Raw genomic sequence first — 18,198 nt, 5'->3', positions numbered from 1 at the left:
GCGCAACTCGCCCAGCAGCAAGTTTTACTCAATCACTCAGACTCAGGTCAAGCCGTGAGTCTTAGTCTGAGTAAGTCCGGCTGAGTAATATGTTGGTGAGCTTGAGTCCGAGTGAGCACGGTTGAGAAAAATTTTAGTTAGCCTGAGTACGAGTGAGGCCCCAGCAAAATATATTTTTGAGTGTGTCTGAGTGAGCTGCACTTTTCTTCCAACCTATTTTGATATGTGCCGTCAAAGAGATCACAGGGTCCCTTGTGCATTCACCTAAGACGACGCGAAGGCGAAAGCTACCTTCTTTTTCTTCTCAGTCGATGTATTAGGGAGTCTACATGAACGGCCGGTAGGCTCCCTAGATATATTTACCCTGCCCGGCCACCCTCCAAAAGCTTTGTGCTCCTAGCGTGGTTTCGCACTGCCTCAGGGATCGGAGGAATCTCACCTCGTTTTGCACTGCCTCCGTGATCAGCCCTCCTTTGACCAAGCTACGATGTCATGTGATGACGGTGTAGGCTTATGCCACAGAAGCGAAGGCAGCAGACTGCTGAACCAGAATCGGCACCAGCAGGGAACACGAGCCGTGACTTCACGCGCCACTGCGAAGGGCCGTCTTTATTATCTTCTCTTGAGGTTGCGCGCTCTCTGGTTTTGTTCCCCGCCCAGTGGAGGGCGCTACAACGACATTATGTGGCGTTACGTCACGTGACGTCATGGTGACGTCGTTTGGTGACGTCGTCACGTAATGATTATTTTGGTACCACTCGTACCCGACGGCGCGTGTTCGTCTTTAGTGAGGCAATAAGGCTTTCACCTTAATAAAGAAGCACGCGTTCCCAGAATATGAAGTTTCTTTGAGAATGTGCATGAAAGATGCAGTGAGTAAGACGCTGGCAACGAAAGGAAGAGACCAACACTGACAGCAAGAGAGGTTCATCTGAATTATTATTGCGAATCTATATTTTCACGCTTTGGAAAAATAATATAAGGAAGTCTAATACTGCCAGTAATGTCAGCCCATGAACACTCTTGTCTATTTCTTCATTGCCAGGAGTTATATCCATATTGTCAGTCCTTACAATGTAAGCCTTGTATCGCCTGTCTAAATGTTTAAAGCGAAAGCTTTACTGGCCTAGTCGAGCGAGTTTCGCTGTGTATCTCCGCGTAGCCTTGAAGCGTGGAACAGAAGTCCCGTGACAAGTCGCGCTCCGGGGCGCCGCTGCTCCGACCATTCCTAGGATGGCTACCACTGCCTCGCCAACCGTGTCCACGTTACTGACCGCATGGCTCGCCGCTCTCTGCCACTACGGGCCCGAAGCGACTAGAACGCCACCACAACATGCCCGTGTTGCCTGACCACTTTGTGGTGCTGTCCCTAGAAAATTCCGAAGGAGATGTACCTCGCCGAGTCACGTGGCTCTCTCAGATGTTCTCTGGCTCCACGCGCGTACGAGACCCACGGAAATGTTGACGGCTCGAGTTCATGGGCGCATGTATTGAAAGTGCACATTTGCCGCTTTCTTTGGTAAGAAATTGGCGCCACTTTCTTTTGAGCGGCGTACGTGAAGTTCGGTAAGGCAGTGGCGAATTTGTCAAGTTGTGCATGAGCGTCGCGGCGAAGTCGGCCTCTGACGCCCGACGTGGAACAGAGCATACGTGTACTAAAAGGCGCGGCGGTGCAAAGCAGATTGCTTATTTCCTAGTCAAATCAGTCTAAGTAGAGCTCATGGTCCCTACTAAACACTTCTGGGTGATGTATAGTCACCGCAGAGAATGATTAGCACAATCGACCGTTCCAGCCAACGGCCTTTTCCAGCAGTGACCGTACGTATCATAAGAGATCGAGGCCGCCCTCAACCGGTGACGCGTATGCGTGCGTGGCTCTCATTACACATGCGTACAGTATCAATGAGACATGGAACACTATGGCGAATAGCCTTTTCGGTGGTATACGAAGACAAGTGTCTGTTTACGCCAAGAAAATCCATGCACTTCTCCAGGTGAAGTTTCGCACACCGTTGGGCACACCGAATTCGAAGGGGATCGCGAAATAGTTCAATATATTCATTATTACAAGTGGATAACGCGCCTGTAAGCTTTAGTATTGACACGCCTCGGACAGTCCCGTGAGACGACTGATTCCTTCTAAGTTGCTGCGAAGCCGTAAAAGTTTTATCAACCCCCTTGCGGCAGAGGACTCTTCGCGGCAACAAAAGGCTGGAACTTCACAGCATGACGTTTAGTTTTCTTCGCATAACGCCACTGTGTGAAGGTGAAGCTTGACGAGGGAAATCCCTCATTCTGCAGCGTACTGAATTATACCAGGCGCTTACATCGGAACACCGCTGATACCTGAAGAGTGAACTTATCTGCTAATTGGATGGTACGTGTGGTTTGTATGGGTGCCTTTTCCGTCCTTCTCTTTCGGGCTGCTTCCTTAAGATAATATACAACTGATACCACACAACAAAGCAAGACACACACAAAATATTTACAAAAAGACACTACGTCAAGTGCCTCCAACTTCAAATTTCAACTCGGCATCTCGTTCCTCTCGTCAACTTGACTAGGGAATTTCTGGGTACATCACGGCGCTAGTCTTGCTTGGCAGCACAAGGTAGCCAACCTGAAACATGTTTGCACCGCTAACTTTGGCGATATTTAGGTGGCTTTTTAGCCGGGACAGCGGGCTTCAGTTCAGCCGTTGCGCCATGGTCATGCGATGGAAGGCTGGAGCGAGGAAGCAGGTCTATCTGTGTCGAAGTTGTCTGCGTGGTCGCAGCGTCGACGGCGGTAAGCTGCATCGGACCATCCTACTGATGCCGTTCAGCTTGCCGACATGTTAAAGCGGAAACATCAGTGCAAGCGCGCAGTGGCAGGCTGAAACGAGTGTAGAACGAGAACTTAGGCGAACTAAACGTCGGGAGAAGGATGCAGAAAGACGACAGCGACGAGCGTTAGGGGCGGCAATGGACGCCCCGCGTTCGACTGCGGCGACGGCTTCGGAAAAGGACGAAACGACGGTAGTGAGTGCACGCAGTACGGAAGGTTCGACTAGACATATCGTTCGGTTCGCAAACTCTGCTTCAGCTACAAAGATAAACAAGCATAACCACGTAAACAAGCTTTCGCCTCCATAACCGGGCCTAGCCGAGCTAAGCCTCAGCCATTTTTTGAGCAGGTGGCCAGACCACAATTTAAAGAGAATGCCACTCGGTCTCCTTGGAAACTTGCGCAATGTCTGCAGTCCCTGCTGCAGACCTTCACTATGATCGTGGCTATATTACCTTTTTACTGACGTTACGTGCTTAGTCTTATTACCATGAGAATCACAGTGGAATTTATGTAAATTAAGGAGAGAAATTACCTTGTGTATTTTTACAAGAGACAAAAGCCTGCAAATGATGAATGGCATATCAAGTTTGATTAGAAGAGATTATCCAATAACCTGCCAGACAGCGTCACTTCATTGTGCAACCGTGACACATTCCATCCCCCAACTAATTGCACGTTTTCACTGAAGTCGCCCATTATATGGCTAAATTTGTATATATTAAATCAGCATTATATATGTATCATGTATTTTTTCGGTATGTAATATATATTATGTAGGCAGTATGTATTACGTGTTTAAATTTTCTGTGTGATGTGTAGTTGTGTCTTTTCTGGTCTTTGACGCCTTTTAATTTCATGTTGAATGATGTGATTGTAGAGCCCCTCTTGCACAACGCCCCACGGGCCTGTAAGGAATTTGAAATGAATAAATAAGTAAACAAATAAATAAACAAACAAATAAACAAACAAATAAATAAATAAATAAATAAATAAATAAATAAATAAATAAATAAATAAATAAATAAATAAATAAATAAATATTTGCCCGCACCTGTGGTTTTGCGGCGGCCTGAAAGCACGCATTTTCACTGCGTCCGCCACCGAGAAAATAGATTTCGTTATCTGCACTTCGGTCGCTGCTGTCAAATTTATAAAGCTTTACAAATTGTGATTACGCAGAGGGAGCAGACTACGTCTACCTGGACTTCACTTCTACGACGTTGGGGAGAGACCCCACCGGTAGGACAAAGTCTTCAAACACCGCGATTCTGCTGAGCCCTGTCTTCGACTCCGATGATAACAACACCGTGATAACTATCGATTACGTCAGGCACGGATCAGGTAACATATGCTTACATCTCGGAGATGCGTTGCTGAATTGAAGATAGTTGCGCACGCAAAATGAAGCCGCATTTCTTGCTCATCGCAAAATTTAATGCTACAGCACGAAGGTCGACTTCTTTTCTCGGTATTGTCCATCGCCAGTTAGCTCAATGCATACAAGATTAGTAAGTTTGCTAATTAAACAATGCTGAGTCTTTAATGAAGCATCACATCATCTTCTTCCAACAGTGGCCTAATGCTGACAATTATCCGCAGTAATCTATGTGACCACCCTGTATATATCGGACTCTGCCCTTACACTCTGCTAATTATTTATACGCCACATATACTATATGTACAGAGTGCTTCTCATTATTTTTCTGTTTTCCTATTCTTTTATTCATAGTAATTTACCTTCCTTTGCTGTTGCCGTTTCCTTTTCAATACTACTACCATGTTTATGGGATAAGCCGGCTCAAAATTAGCCTGCATTCCTGTGTTTTTTTTTTATATATAAACTAAAACAATCGTTCGGTAAGTCACAGAAATATTTAAAGGCAATAAATCCTGCTTCCATATCTCGCGGCTGTGTATGCGATCAACAGAACGAATGACACTACCTAATAATTTATTTTCTGGCTCTCAATCGCCCGAAGGTCTTAAAGTAAGCAGGAGCGAGAACAAAAATGTGCATCTTACATGACAGCTGAAATTGTTGGGGACTTGACGTAGTAGCGACGCGGTCGGAGAGGTGGTTCTAGTCCTTGGAAGTTATTGGTACGAACGAATCCTGCCTGCACTCGATGGCGCAGCATAAGGGTACGCCAAAGTTGATCGGATGATCCGCCCGATGTAACACGTACGATCGCTCAAGAAGCAAATGCCACGCCTGCCTACTTGCTTATAGTGTAAATTATTTAGGTCTAACTTTAAAAAAATTCGTACTAGCCGCTGTGCTGTTGTCGTTCATATGCATTACTAAGTAATAATATTGCTGTGTCCCTTTCGTGTTGGCTTTATATATGCTAACTTATAGATAAAGAGCACTTGAATTTACTATCAAATCGAATTTACTTGAATATACACATTCATTATGCCACTTTTACCACTAAAATGGCGGTCTACGTTCTCAAATTATGTAACGTTTCTGTCTACAAAGGTATTGCTATATTAAAATGATGCCAGATGTCCTGTAACAAATTGCGGCCATATACGCTGTGAACGGTTTATCAGCGCTTCCATTTATAATATCAAAGGTCTGTTTTACCTTCACCACTTATTCTTGTTATTTTAAAATGAACACAAATGAGAGAGTCAGCACAAATAACAAATGAGAAACATAGATGAATTTCTGGCATCTGGCACGTTTTTACACATTTCGCCTTAGGACTAAATGCGTAAAAACTGATTGAAAATTTGTACATCCCATCCACCGCCCTCCTGAGCAAGGCAAGTGCTATAGTGATGGGGCGCCATAGTCCGTCGTATCTAGTAGATTTTGCCCAGTTTTAAGTAGATTTAAAAGAAATTTGGCTTATAAGGGCACTCATGGGTGATAACCTATGCGCTTAAGTTGAACTCAAATGCATCCGAATCTACGTTCAACTCAACTTTTACCTACTTAAGTAGGTAAAACTTAAGTTGGAATTTGGTAAAAGTCTGGCGGTTCGCGCTCATCACCAGAGCGTCAACGCAAGTGGTCGGGTGTGAGGAAGACTTAGGGGTCGGGGAGGTTAGAAAGAACGGAGGGGCAGCGCTTCAGTCTTAACTTTTTCACACACCCCGATGACGCGCCACTGCTCGGATTTGTGGGTTGCAGATACAACCGTCTTTCCTTTCCTGAATTCATTGCTACTGACTCTTTCATTGGCGCACATAAGGCAATAAGAAACGGAGAAAGCACAAAAATAACGCTGACTTCTAAATGATATACACGAACAGCTTAGCACTTCGTCAGATAGCTCGACAATCTTAAGTATGATTAAAGGAGTACTGACACGATTATTTTCAATTGTCGTTTTTTTGCTTCAAGTGAAAGGTCAAGTGCTCAAGAGCCAAGAAAAGTGCTATGCGCGAGTGCGCCCTGAAAAAGTAAATACAGTATGTCTTTAAAAGCTAGTATCGGTTCCTACTGTACCCTGACGTCACTACACGGCATGAGCTTCTCGTCACGTGCTCGCACAATGTATAGTGACGTTTTCACGGCCGCTCCGCACAGTGGCTCCGTTGGTGACGCACAAGCGGCCATTTGGAAAGCTTTTATGATGCACAAGATCCATCTTGGAAGTTTTGGTACCTAACGTCATCACAACTAGCCAGACTGCTGAGTGAAGACACCAGAATTTGTACTGTAGCCTGCCGTCAAGCTAGTGTCGATGCCAGTAGGTGCGCCATAGAAAAATTGACTTTAATATCAAATTAAAATATCCCATCACCATTTGCTGAGCTTTACACTTGCTCAGGGCCATCTCTGCACACAGGAGATTTGTATAGCAGAGTAAACTCGCCTTAGAAAAGGGTGTCAGTACCCCTTTAGGACATGGGTCAAGTAAGTGTTCGGCAGCTTGGTATACTCTACTCTCTGTAACGCTTGAACGCGAAAGCATGCCTCGAACCCGTCAATGCATTGAGCTAAGCAATCGGAGATGTGACTTCTTGCAAGAATTAACTAGCCGCAGTATGAGAGAAACGTATTAAATTAACTTGACGTTCGCAGTAGATTGTGCTGCCCAGCCCTCCCGAAGATTATGGTGCCTCACTTGGTGTTGTACCTTATTCCGGAATCGGCCAACCTTTGACGCAGATGACGATTCCATCTGATGATGTCACTGCATGACGTTATTAGTGACGTGTATCACGTGGGTTATTGTACCGCTTCTTTTGCCTGTCGTGTTTCGTTTAAGGGCCCGTGCAACCAGACACTTCGGGCTTTCTCCTTAAAAAAACTTATTCCAGAAAGCATGGTTACTTTTTTCTGTCACAGATGTTATCGTGGCGAATCTTTCAATTTTCTGCTACAAGGACGACACGTCGGACAAAAGCGAAGTACAGCAATCTCTTGAGTTGCCCCAAGTGGACGAGTGGGCGACATTACAGGTGACACTGAGACAAGGCACGAACTGTCAACTCGCCGTACAAGTGACTCGTGGAGATGGACCGGATGGAGCATTCGGTATATGGAGAATTGATGTCATGAGGTCCTCACCAGGTATTGTGATGAGTCTCTTTACAGCTGCATTTATAAGTTTCCTCGCTGCGATCCGTTTTTATTTCTCTGCAGAGGGTACAAAGACAGGCAGGTCAGATGTATTGCACTTGTGGAATTGAGCGTGATTAAAAAATGTACGATGCAAACACGTGTTATCGCATAAATGCTTCGTGGGTACATCAGTAATTCTGCATATTTTCACGCGCCTCTGCAGATTAAATGACCAACTCGCCAGAGAAATAAAAGTCTCTGCGGGCAAAATATTCAGCATTGGTGTTGTTAACTTGTGGCAATTTTTCTTGCGCAAACTAGTTAGTGCGTTGCTAAAAGATAGAACAGTATTTGAATCCACTTCGTAGTGGCAATTATTTGTATTCGATAAGTCACTCAAATAACCTTATTAGATGACTTCTTTCTGCTTAATTGCAATTTAGCAGGAAGAAGGGAACGTTTTGGTACCCCCATTACTGACATTATAATAATTGGTGTGAATATGGACGCAAAAGCAAATTTCTTTTGCTATGCGATATCTTCAGGCGTCACGTATATCTTCATGTGTCTAGTGCTGGCGTCACATGCTAAAACACGTTGCATGTGAAAGTACTGCAGTTTACGCACGCTGCAGTTTTCCCATAAATTGCAAACATTGGACAACATTTTGACTCCAAAGTAGTGTTTTCATTTTATATATCTTATATTAGAAGACTATATGCTGCAGGCGAGCTGACACCTAACCGTAAGGTTCGATATTCAATAGAAAAAATATAAGTTATTGGGTTTTTCTGTACCAAAACGTGGTCATCTCGTTATCAGCCCTGCAGTATTGGAGGATTTGGTATTTTCTATCACCTGGGGTTCCTGAAGGTGCAGCAGGCACATGATTTGTGGTCGAAATGCGGACTGCGGAATGTGTCCGCCATGGCCGGCATTTGATTCCGCGATCGTTTGCTTAACATTGCAGCACCATGGACCATAAACCACCACAGCAGTTAACGTTCATGCTTAATGAGCTTTAAAAGCAACTACAAATGCATAGCCAACCACCGGACACCTAAAAAAGGGCCCAAGTTACAAGCGACGCTACCAAGCAAAATCACTTTCGTTTCCACGTATGATCATTGGCCCACGTCTATAGCAAATGATGGACTTCCTTATTTAGAGGTCTCTTTCATATCGGCTTAAAGTCAGTCCGAATCATTCCGAGAAAACGTTGCTGGGTTTCCCAAATAAGTTAGGTTCATTATACGTTTTCCTCAAGACCACTACAGTACAAAGTTCATGGCATGTTATTGACTACTGAGCAAAATCCATGTGTTTAATCAAACGAGTAAATATGGGCGCATAAACCAGCTCATAAATTGCGTCGCTGGCATCCAAGGAGCAAAGTATGGTCAGTGAAAGCAAGGTTTAGCGTTTCAGGATACCTCGTCGCGCTATGTTTCAGTGCATACATACGTACAGTGAGTGATTTTAGTTAGAAGAGCGGGGGAGTGGGTGCACGCAGGAAACGTTGCGCTTCGCCTTCACCCACCTAGACCCCAACGCCCCCCCCCCCCCCCTACCCCCCGCTTTCTGCCAGAACTTTAGAGGAAGCGCCTCGCCCTCCGCTTTTCCCGTTGGCCCACCCCGTCCAAGCTCTGCATGCATTACCAGTTCTTATTAGCCGGTTCATTTTGTTGCGTACTGCGGAATGAACTTCGGGAGAACGAGCTTTCATACTGTGATCAAAATGAGGTCAGAGGAACCTTGTGTACCTCTCTCATTGCCAGTTAGTCCGTCTGGACTCCTCCAAGTGGACACCGGCTCGATATTCCGCCCTCCCTTTTTTATGGTAAATAGGAAACTTGCGTCTCTGGTACGAGGACCAAGCAAGACGCAACACTCGACGTAAGCCCCTACTTGGTGGAAGGAGGAGCACCCTGGCAACTTCCAGGCGTCTCACAACGCTGGTATATTCCGGAGCTACTTCGGTGACGTTTCAGACGTCGTTACTCACTTGTGCATTAGATATTAACCGCCGGAAACCACTAGTATTAGCGAGCGCCCAGTGATACTTAGATAAGGTTAGCTTGTTTACGGTCTTGGTGCGCTCAGACGTGTGCGTAGGCAATCCTTAAATTCATTACGCTTGCATATAGCTTCGTTTAGTGAGCTAGCTCCACAAGAACTGTACAGCTAACAGCTCAACAGGGGCATTGCTAAGGAGGCTCCAACAGTAAATAGCATAATTATGGCATGTATCCACTACCTATTCAATCGAACCGAGTATTACCGATGCGTCTACGTAATAGCTTCGACATTCTTACAGCCAACAGCACTGGCCATATCTGAAGACACGCCATTTGACGGACTGTGCGCTGCACTCGCACTACCGATATCAAGAAGGCATAGCAACGTCACTCTAATTCTAAAGTTTGCGTTAACCTTTAGGAAAAATAACTAAAATAAAAATAATCCTCCTAGCAGTATCATTTGAATTGACGCATAAACCAACAATTCAGAAAGTAACGCTGCTTTCTTATGTCCTCGTTATCTTTACATTATAGCTCAGCGGGGAAAAATTCACATATGGGAAGAGGTTGAGCTTTTCCTCTTTTGGCAACACTACACCATATAAAAAACATACATATGAAATCGTTGAAGAAGAAACCCTGGACGTTGCCACAGTGAACGAAAGTGCCGCAGCTTTGGATCAATTTTTTTAACATCTATTTGCCTTTCTTTTTCAGACAACGACACAAAAGAAGGTTTGGACACCGCAAGTAAGTGCGGCTGCCTCCTTCTCCTTAACGTTATCTTTTCGTGTGTCACGTACTCCGTCCTCCCATTCATTCCTGCCTTGTTACCATGGCGCCTTCTTTCGCCGCGCCCAAACACACATGTTACACTTTTCCCGTTGAACCTCGCATTCTGAGCGAATTGTTGGATGAGTCTCCGCCGTTCCTTGTGAAAGCATTTGTTTATTGTGCGTATATTGATGTGATCGAATATTTGCTGCAATGTTTAATTTATTAGGTATAATATGAATATTACACATTTTAAGACTTCAGACTGCGTGCCTGTCCGAAGGGCCACAGTAAAAAAAATATTTTTTCGTACCCAAACTCGCTTATGGCTATCGGTTCACTTAGCGTGCGCAAACTCTGTATTAAAAAGGAAAACCAAATTTAATTTAATTCAATGCCCATCTTGTACTGGCTACCATAATTACTCACATATCCTTTTTTGCCGTTCATCGCTACATTCATGTATCAATACCCCTAATTTCTCTCTAATTCTCGACTGTGTGGCCTTAGCAGTGCACAGTAGCACGTAGCTTTCTTAAGCACAGCGCTGAATAATCCGACCAGCGAGAGTCTCGAGTAGGGGTACTTGCAAGTTCTCGAATATACAGAGTGTGTTTTCTCTCCCTCTCTCACCGTATATTTGAGCTCCAAGCATGAATGTGCTACGGGCATGGATTTCCACTGAGTGGTTTCGGCTCAGCATGAAGTGTTTTGCGGCGATTCCTCTGACGCAGCTGCTCGAAGGCAACAAATGACATAGGGCCCGAGGTGAAAGGCGCGAAGACGACGATGCACATGGAGCTATAGACAGAGATTCCTTGTCAGCCATTGCATTCGCACCTTACACCTCGGATCACGCTAAACCAACATGCCCAGTTATCCACCCTAACTGTCCTAAGAACGATATAAAGGTGTTATTCTTTGATTGGAATCGTTGTTTAAAGAGTCGGAAGAACACAGGAAGAAACGAGGTCGACAGAAAGAGCGCAAGTATTCGTCTTACTGCATATAGCCTGCGTAGACCACACGCCAGTTTCTCCTCCCCCTCCCCGCCCTCCGTACACGCAAGTGGTGGTAGTTGCAGCAGAGGGCAACGCTTGGTTTAAAATGCAGGGCGATGCAAAGCGATATGACACAAATGTATCGATGACAAAAAACAGTAATCTTTTGAAATGGCTAGTCTTTTCTTCTGAGGATGCGAAAAAATGTGCAGGCTTATGGAGGCGCAACAGCAAACATGAAATTGAGCATTTTTTTCACTGCGTGTGTGATTCACGTGATGCCTGGTCGATATTTCAGCTCGATGCACGTTCGATAATGGCACCATGTGTGGTTGGGATCCGAGCGGAGGCACGCTTACGTGGACCGTGAACGATCCCGCAAATAAAGTTCCCACGAATCCACGCTTCGACCACACTTTGGCAGCTTACAAAGGTAACTTGTTGCGAGATCATGTTTAATATGCATCTCGTAGTTACCATGCAGATACCACAATATGTGCTGTATACGTTTGCTAGTATTTGTAGCTGCCTAGTTTAAAAGCGGAAATACTAATGAAGGTATGTAAAAAAAAGAGCGTTTGAGCTGGTTATATTCGTCGTTCGAATACATTCTCTCCTCGCCAGTGTTGTTCTTAAGCGCTTATATTGATTGCCGTGTAAGTGTAGAAACCGGAAACGTAATAGCCACATCATTCTAGAGAACGGTAAGATCACACTGCTTGAAGAATTGGGATCACATTAAAGGACGATGACGATCAAATTCAGATGATTGCAAGTGAACTCAGCGGAAACATGTCGAAGAGTACTGGCTCTAAAATACGTTCGCAATGAATTTGTTTTTCGTTTTACTGATGAAGTTACAATAAATAGCCGTGAGCAGTAACGGTTGCCTTATATTTTTCTATACCTGCTATGGAAAATCAAGATTCTTGTTGGGATCGCTTCATTTCCGAAGGGCTGTAAAGTACTTTCATCACAGTTGACCCGGTAAGGCAAGTGTCGATCGGAGGAAGAACTTTATGTCTGTGTCGCAGTCTGTTGCCAATGCTATTGACTGACAAATATCACAACGAGCAAATGTTGCTAATTCTAGACCACGAAACACGACTTAAGTTGTTCTCGAACAACATCAAGCACACCTCCGAACGCTGGTGCGAAATATTGAACATATTGGCACCGAGCCTGCTCGCAGTGTCTAAAGCTAACCACATTCAATCCAAAAATTATCAATTATTGCTGCAAGAAATGAAGAGCCTAATATTAACGTTTTTGCACGTCTCTTGACAGGTCGTTTTATATACGTGTCGAATGACAAAGACATGTGGTATGGAACGGGATCGCTTAAAAGCCCGGATCTTAACGTCAATGCCACCAACGGAGCCTGCTTGAGCTTTTGGCATTTCGCTGACCACGAAAAACGAGCCGCGTAAGTAATACAGGACGAAACATAGAACTTTTCATGCATTTCAGGCCCATTCATGTCGGCGTATAGCGAAGCAGTGTTTGTGTCTGAGGTAATGGGTTTTATTCTGCTGAGGTTTGAAATGCTCCAAACACTTGTTTTAAAGCTTTCACGTATTTCTTTTACCCATTTAATTACTTGCTATTGTTGATTTGCTACATTATTTTTTTTGAAATATAGCTTACTCTTCTCAGAACTCTATAAGATGATGACAAATAACTGGGAACAATTCAATTAGCAAAAAAATAATACTTTTTACTAAGAGTTATATGTAGGCGGATTTTCCGGTTTTCTACTTGGAAGTACGTTGAGTTCCAGAATAATGGAATGATTTTGGTATTCAAGGTTGCGTACGACAGTTGGCTGGGAATTTTTCCTAATAAAAACAACAACAAAAAACTAGCTGTTTTTCAAAGGTGGTCACGAAGCCATGAGTCAGTAGTTGGTTATCCCCTTTTCATTTGGTGTAGCTGCCAGGCAATGACAGGAGAGAGAAAGCAGGAGCCTGAGGAGATGACTTCGCTTATACTTGACTGACGCGAAAGTTGTTCCCGCAGCATTAAGGGAAGATACTTTACGATTACTTAAAGAGGGCAGTATAGGATTTGTTTCTGGCAGCGCACGGTCGTTGTTGCGAAACATTTTTTTTCTCAGAACTGGGAAAATCAAGAAAGATAAATTGACAACCACCCGTTTATAACTCGTAGCCGCAAGGAAACCCATACGGATTTCTCAGAAAGAAAGCTTCTTGTCGAAAAAATTGTCCTGGCCCGGGGATCGAACCCGTGATCAACGCCTTTTCGGGGCGGTCACTCTATCAATTGAGGTAACCTGGAAGCTAGCAATCGGCAGTGCGAGGGCGAATTATCGATAACTCGAAACACATGGACACGCATTATTGCAAGTCAGTTCTGGGAAATTCCGCAAGGTCTCGATGAATTCGCCCTCGCATTGCCGATTGCTAGCTTCCTGGTCAGCTCAGTTGGTAGAGCGACCACCCCGGAAAGGTGTGGATCCTGGGTTCGATGCCCGGGCCAGGTCGAATTTTTCGGCATCTAAAAAGCTTCATTTTTGAGAAATCCATGTAGATTTTCTTGTGGCAACGTGCTACAAATTGGTGGTTGTCCATTTCTATTTTTAACCCCCCTGCGACCTTGCGGGATTCCAGCAAACTGACTTGCAACCACGAAAGTATTGAACACAATTGTTCTAGTGATTCCTTTTCTGAGAACATTGTGTACATTTTCCGTAAACTATGTCTCACCAACCATGCTGATTGGGACCAATGTAAGAGCTGATTTCCTATATGCACAAAGGCATAATTGCCTCATTTCTGAGGAAGTTGCTTCGCATCTCCTTGGTGCGATGCAGTCTGCGAAGTACCGCGTTGTTTCAAGGCATTTTGCTATGTTTTAATCACCCTAAGTACCATTATGCAAATGAATATGGATAAACATGGCCTCTGAGATGAAAAGTAGGGTAAACAATTGCACAATACAATATAAAACTACGTATGTGCAATTAGAGATGCTAATCTAAAATTATTTCTCTTTTACATCCACTTGGAAGGCATGTAGATCGCTTAACGAAGCTTGTGTTGAAATGGAGGTCTATTTAAAATATTTATTGGTCCAGTAAGCCCTATTCTAGAACCAGGTCTCTCTAGATTGCTTAGTTAGTCTTCCCCATCAGAACTCTCAGTGGCTTGGAATTAACAAAATCCAAAACTGCGCCTCCCTATCTGCAAAGCGAGAGGGTACAAGTGCTGTGACGTCAAAGCGCAAGATCACAGGTAACCTTACACCAGGGTGGCCTGGGGACGTGCTGCATTCAGATTACCGTAAAAATAAACGAGCTTGGGTGTCTTGTTAAGTTTTTTGCCGCTGTGCTAAGTTAATTGGACAAGAGTCGCACAAGCGAAGCTACTGTTCAAAGACCTCATACAGGATACACCGGACACTATCTACGTTAGCATTCCTATAATTCTCAATCGATCATTTTCAGCTAGCTTGGACATTTCGTTTGGCGTGCTTGAAGACAATGGAAATTTCTCGTGCCACGTTTTCTTGCGGCATACATTTCATAATTGTTTCACGCACTATAAGAACATAGCTCAGTATTGGGTGTCAAGTAGGGTTTCTCTCTTCGTGCGTAGGCGAAGTTCTAAAACATATTTTTTTTTGTCGCAGTGGGGACGTGCGCCTCGATGGAGCGCGCCTTTACAGCTTCACGACGAGAACTAACCACAGATGGAATCATGATCTCGTCGATTTCACGACAAGTTTGGACAAATATCAGGTATCATTTTCATTTTTATCAGGTATCAAGTATCAAAAAGTTCGCGCGGGACAACTCGCGCCAACTTTTTGGGTCTCTGGTATTCGTTGTTACTAGGGGTGTGCGGATATTCGAAATTTCGAATACGAATCTACCATTTTCTTCACTAGAATCAAATTTGATCACAAAAATTCATAATCGCATGTTTCCTAATAGTGGGCCATAGCCGTATATGAATTTATAGAGGCTATTATTCTGGCAAATTGAAGCACTAAATTGAATTTATTTAGATTTATTTGCAACTTGGTGACGAGGATTACCAGGAAATAAAAGCCACAATGAGCAGCCTTTGGTGAACCTAGTAAAAAGGAACGAATAAGCTTTATACCTCAGTTGAAAGCAAATAAATAGTTCGTCTTATATATCAAATTTTATCATTTCATTTCTTCTGATTTTGGGAAGAAAATAATTTTCTTCGTTATTTTTGTTCCTAGAAGAAATAACTATGCATTTGCTTTCGATTGAAGTGTATAGGTGATTTTTAATTGGAGTACCACAGGGTGCAAATTGCGTCTTAATGTGGACCAAAATTAAGATTTCCTGAAATTCGTCATTTTTCCTCATAATATTTAGAAGCTTCTGTTGTCTGAAAATATATTTAACGGAAGATATGCCTTCCGTGGAGTGAGTATTGATAACTCAGATATTAATACATAGCGCAGTATTAGAAGAGAACAATGCAAACATAGAAGAATATGACAAGATGTCTGGATGCCTATGTGGCAGAAAAGTCGCAGTAATATTATTGAACTGCGAACACCTTACACAAACACCTTTGCTTATTTTGTAAACCGAATTCGATATTGAGACGAGAAACGACATTCCTAGAATAAATTTTCTGACAAAAACATCACTCAGACGGCAGTACGCGAAATTCGGAAGGCTCGCACGTGACAAAAAAATGTTATCTTTGAAATATTCTGGCAGTTCACTACTTTCAATAAAATAAATCAGCACGATTTATTTCGAATACATTTGAGAGGGTCGCAAAAATGTCTGGAAATAATGGCGTGAAGTGACCCTCTGCCTGGCGCCTCGAACGGAATATTTGTACCACCAGGCCACAAACGAGTTCAAGATGGCGGTATGCTGGGCCAGTTAGTGCAACATTTTGTAAATTGATTGAGTGGACAAACAATTTCTTCAACTTTGCTCCTACTGTTTGGCCGCTCAATTAATTTACAAAATGCTACGAGTGAGTGTTCACAAGTTTTCCCTTCATAACCCTCGCTCCACCTTGCGGGTTTCTGCAGGACTGATTTGTCACGTGCTGTAGCCTGACTCAGCGTGTACATGCAGGTTTTTATTCTGAGAATGAACTTATTCTAAACTACCTTTCGAAGAACTGAATGTTCTCGGAAACCATCGTTGGACCACCACAGAGAAAATTTATAACGTTTCTGTTCACAATCGCATTACTATATTGAGTGGGGCTCAATAAATGAGAGGGGGCATGAACGTATAACAAGAACGTATAACAAGTCTCAACAACAAATGAACGTATAACAAGTCTCATTCTATTTCATTACCTCTGTTGTCCTTTCCGGTGATACTCCAAGTTGGTCATTAAAGTTCACATAGAAAAAGGCCTGATTGCCCTCGATGACTTGGAAGTGACTGCTGGAGAATGTCCCGCCAGAGGTAAGCGTCTATAAAACTTTCATCATCATCTACGCAAACACAATACCTAGCGCTGCCATATTACTTCGCTTCTTTTTTTCGAAAAGATAATTTTTCATGTTTGCAGCTTCAAGGGCGGAATATTGAGCTACCTAGTTGGTAGAGATTCATTCTGTAAGAGGGTTACGTTTGCAGACGCGGACGCAAGTTTGTCCATCGCATAGATCCGCATGCTTGCCTGTTTGGTGGATGGCGCTGTCACTCCTAAGCATCTGCAGACATGTTATGCTTCAACATTCTTTTCCGCTACTGGGTGGTTATTGAAACGATAGTCAACGTTTTTTTTTTGTCTCATTCTCTTCTCATTTGTCCGTGTCTGCACGTGTTATCTTCCTTGATGATAAATCTAAGTTTTACTTCCCTCTTAGTGATACAACATATAAATTCTTACTGCGCTTTTCACTGCGACTACCTACATGTGGCTTCTTTGAGACGTACAATATTTACTTCATCTGAAACGCCTAAAAGCACACACTTTGGAAGACGTAAACGAGTGCTGATTGTAACGCGACCGGACTTGTCGGGTAGATGAAGGTTTCATATAACCAGAAGTCCTCAAACCTCTGAACTGACATTTCGTCTTTGTGACTTGCAATCTCAAGGATGGCCGTGATGCTTTTTTTAACCTGATGTAAACAAGCCACGGAGCTGTAACGTTAGATCCAACGATAATCTTTCATCGACGACATCAGTAATCATGCAAACGTTCATGTAACATCTAAATAAACATGAAACATCCGCATCGCACATTTCGAAACGTTTTAGTTTGTCTGTGTAAACAACACTGAACCGTTGCGAGTCGGTTCCAAGCAACGAAGTTTTATTAAGTGGTTGACCCGCTATCCCTCTTATTTGAGCGCCAGAGTTCCGATTACAGAAGCTTTACGTGAGCAGTTCTCAATATAAAAATGCGAATTACAGCAGACAGAAACCTATAAAAAAATCCTGCAGATCCCACGCACTGTGGGAATCGATGTAATGCGAAGCAGCCAGCAAAGAGCTGCATACATCGCCTTGTTTGTCTTTGAGCCAAATGAAATCATTCATGCCATGGCATCTAGTCCACCATATATCGCATGTTTGCCATGCACGCATGCATGCACAATCTAGTGTACACCATGCCAATGAAACGCGTATTATTCTGGTATATAAATGCATGACCTGTCGTTTATGTTCATCACGTACTCGTGTCATGCCGTACCAATTTTGGTATATACCACGTTAAGAAAACGGCCGGAAGAGCACCATGACAGTGGCATGTAAATCATACCGTACATGACATGCATAACACGATTCGCATGTTAAGACCTCTCATTTATGTTCGTCATACAGTCACATCGCACAATACCAATTTTAGTGTATATCAAACGAGCGAAATGGCGGCGAGTGCACCATGAGTATAGCATGTAAATCATGCCATACATGACATGCATATCATGGTTTTTTATGTTACCACCTGTCACTAATGTTCATCATACAGTCACATCGCGCAATACCAGTTTTGGTGTATATCAAGCTAGCGAAACGGCCGCGAATGCACCATGAGCGCGGCATGTAAATTATGACATACAT

General features: G+C 43.5%; 1 protein-coding gene across 1 annotated transcript in view; it reads left to right on the top strand.

The window, feature by feature from the left end:
* Positions 1–18,198, top strand: part of LOC125757391 (MAM and LDL-receptor class A domain-containing protein 1-like) — a 52,556-nt gene that overhangs the window by 12,308 nt on the left and 22,050 nt on the right. Inside the window, exons 8-14 of the mRNA XM_049412964.1 lie at positions 4,009–4,170; positions 7,136–7,360; positions 10,090–10,122; positions 11,446–11,580; positions 12,435–12,573; positions 14,799–14,907; positions 16,506–16,587. Of these exons, the coding sequence (XP_049268921.1) occupies positions 4,009–4,170; positions 7,136–7,360; positions 10,090–10,122; positions 11,446–11,580; positions 12,435–12,573; positions 14,799–14,907; positions 16,506–16,587 (885 nt within the window). The remainder of the gene's footprint in view (positions 1–4,008; positions 4,171–7,135; positions 7,361–10,089; positions 10,123–11,445; positions 11,581–12,434; positions 12,574–14,798; positions 14,908–16,505; positions 16,588–18,198) is intronic.

The sequence above is a fragment of the Rhipicephalus sanguineus genome, chromosome 2 (genome assembly GCF_013339695.2).
Source record: "Rhipicephalus sanguineus isolate Rsan-2018 chromosome 2, BIME_Rsan_1.4, whole genome shotgun sequence".
In the NCBI taxonomy this organism is placed as follows: Eukaryota; Metazoa; Arthropoda; class Arachnida; order Ixodida; family Ixodidae; genus Rhipicephalus; species Rhipicephalus sanguineus.
The sequence above is the reverse complement of the archived record's forward strand: the minus strand, read 5'-3'. Positions and strand labels throughout refer to the sequence as shown.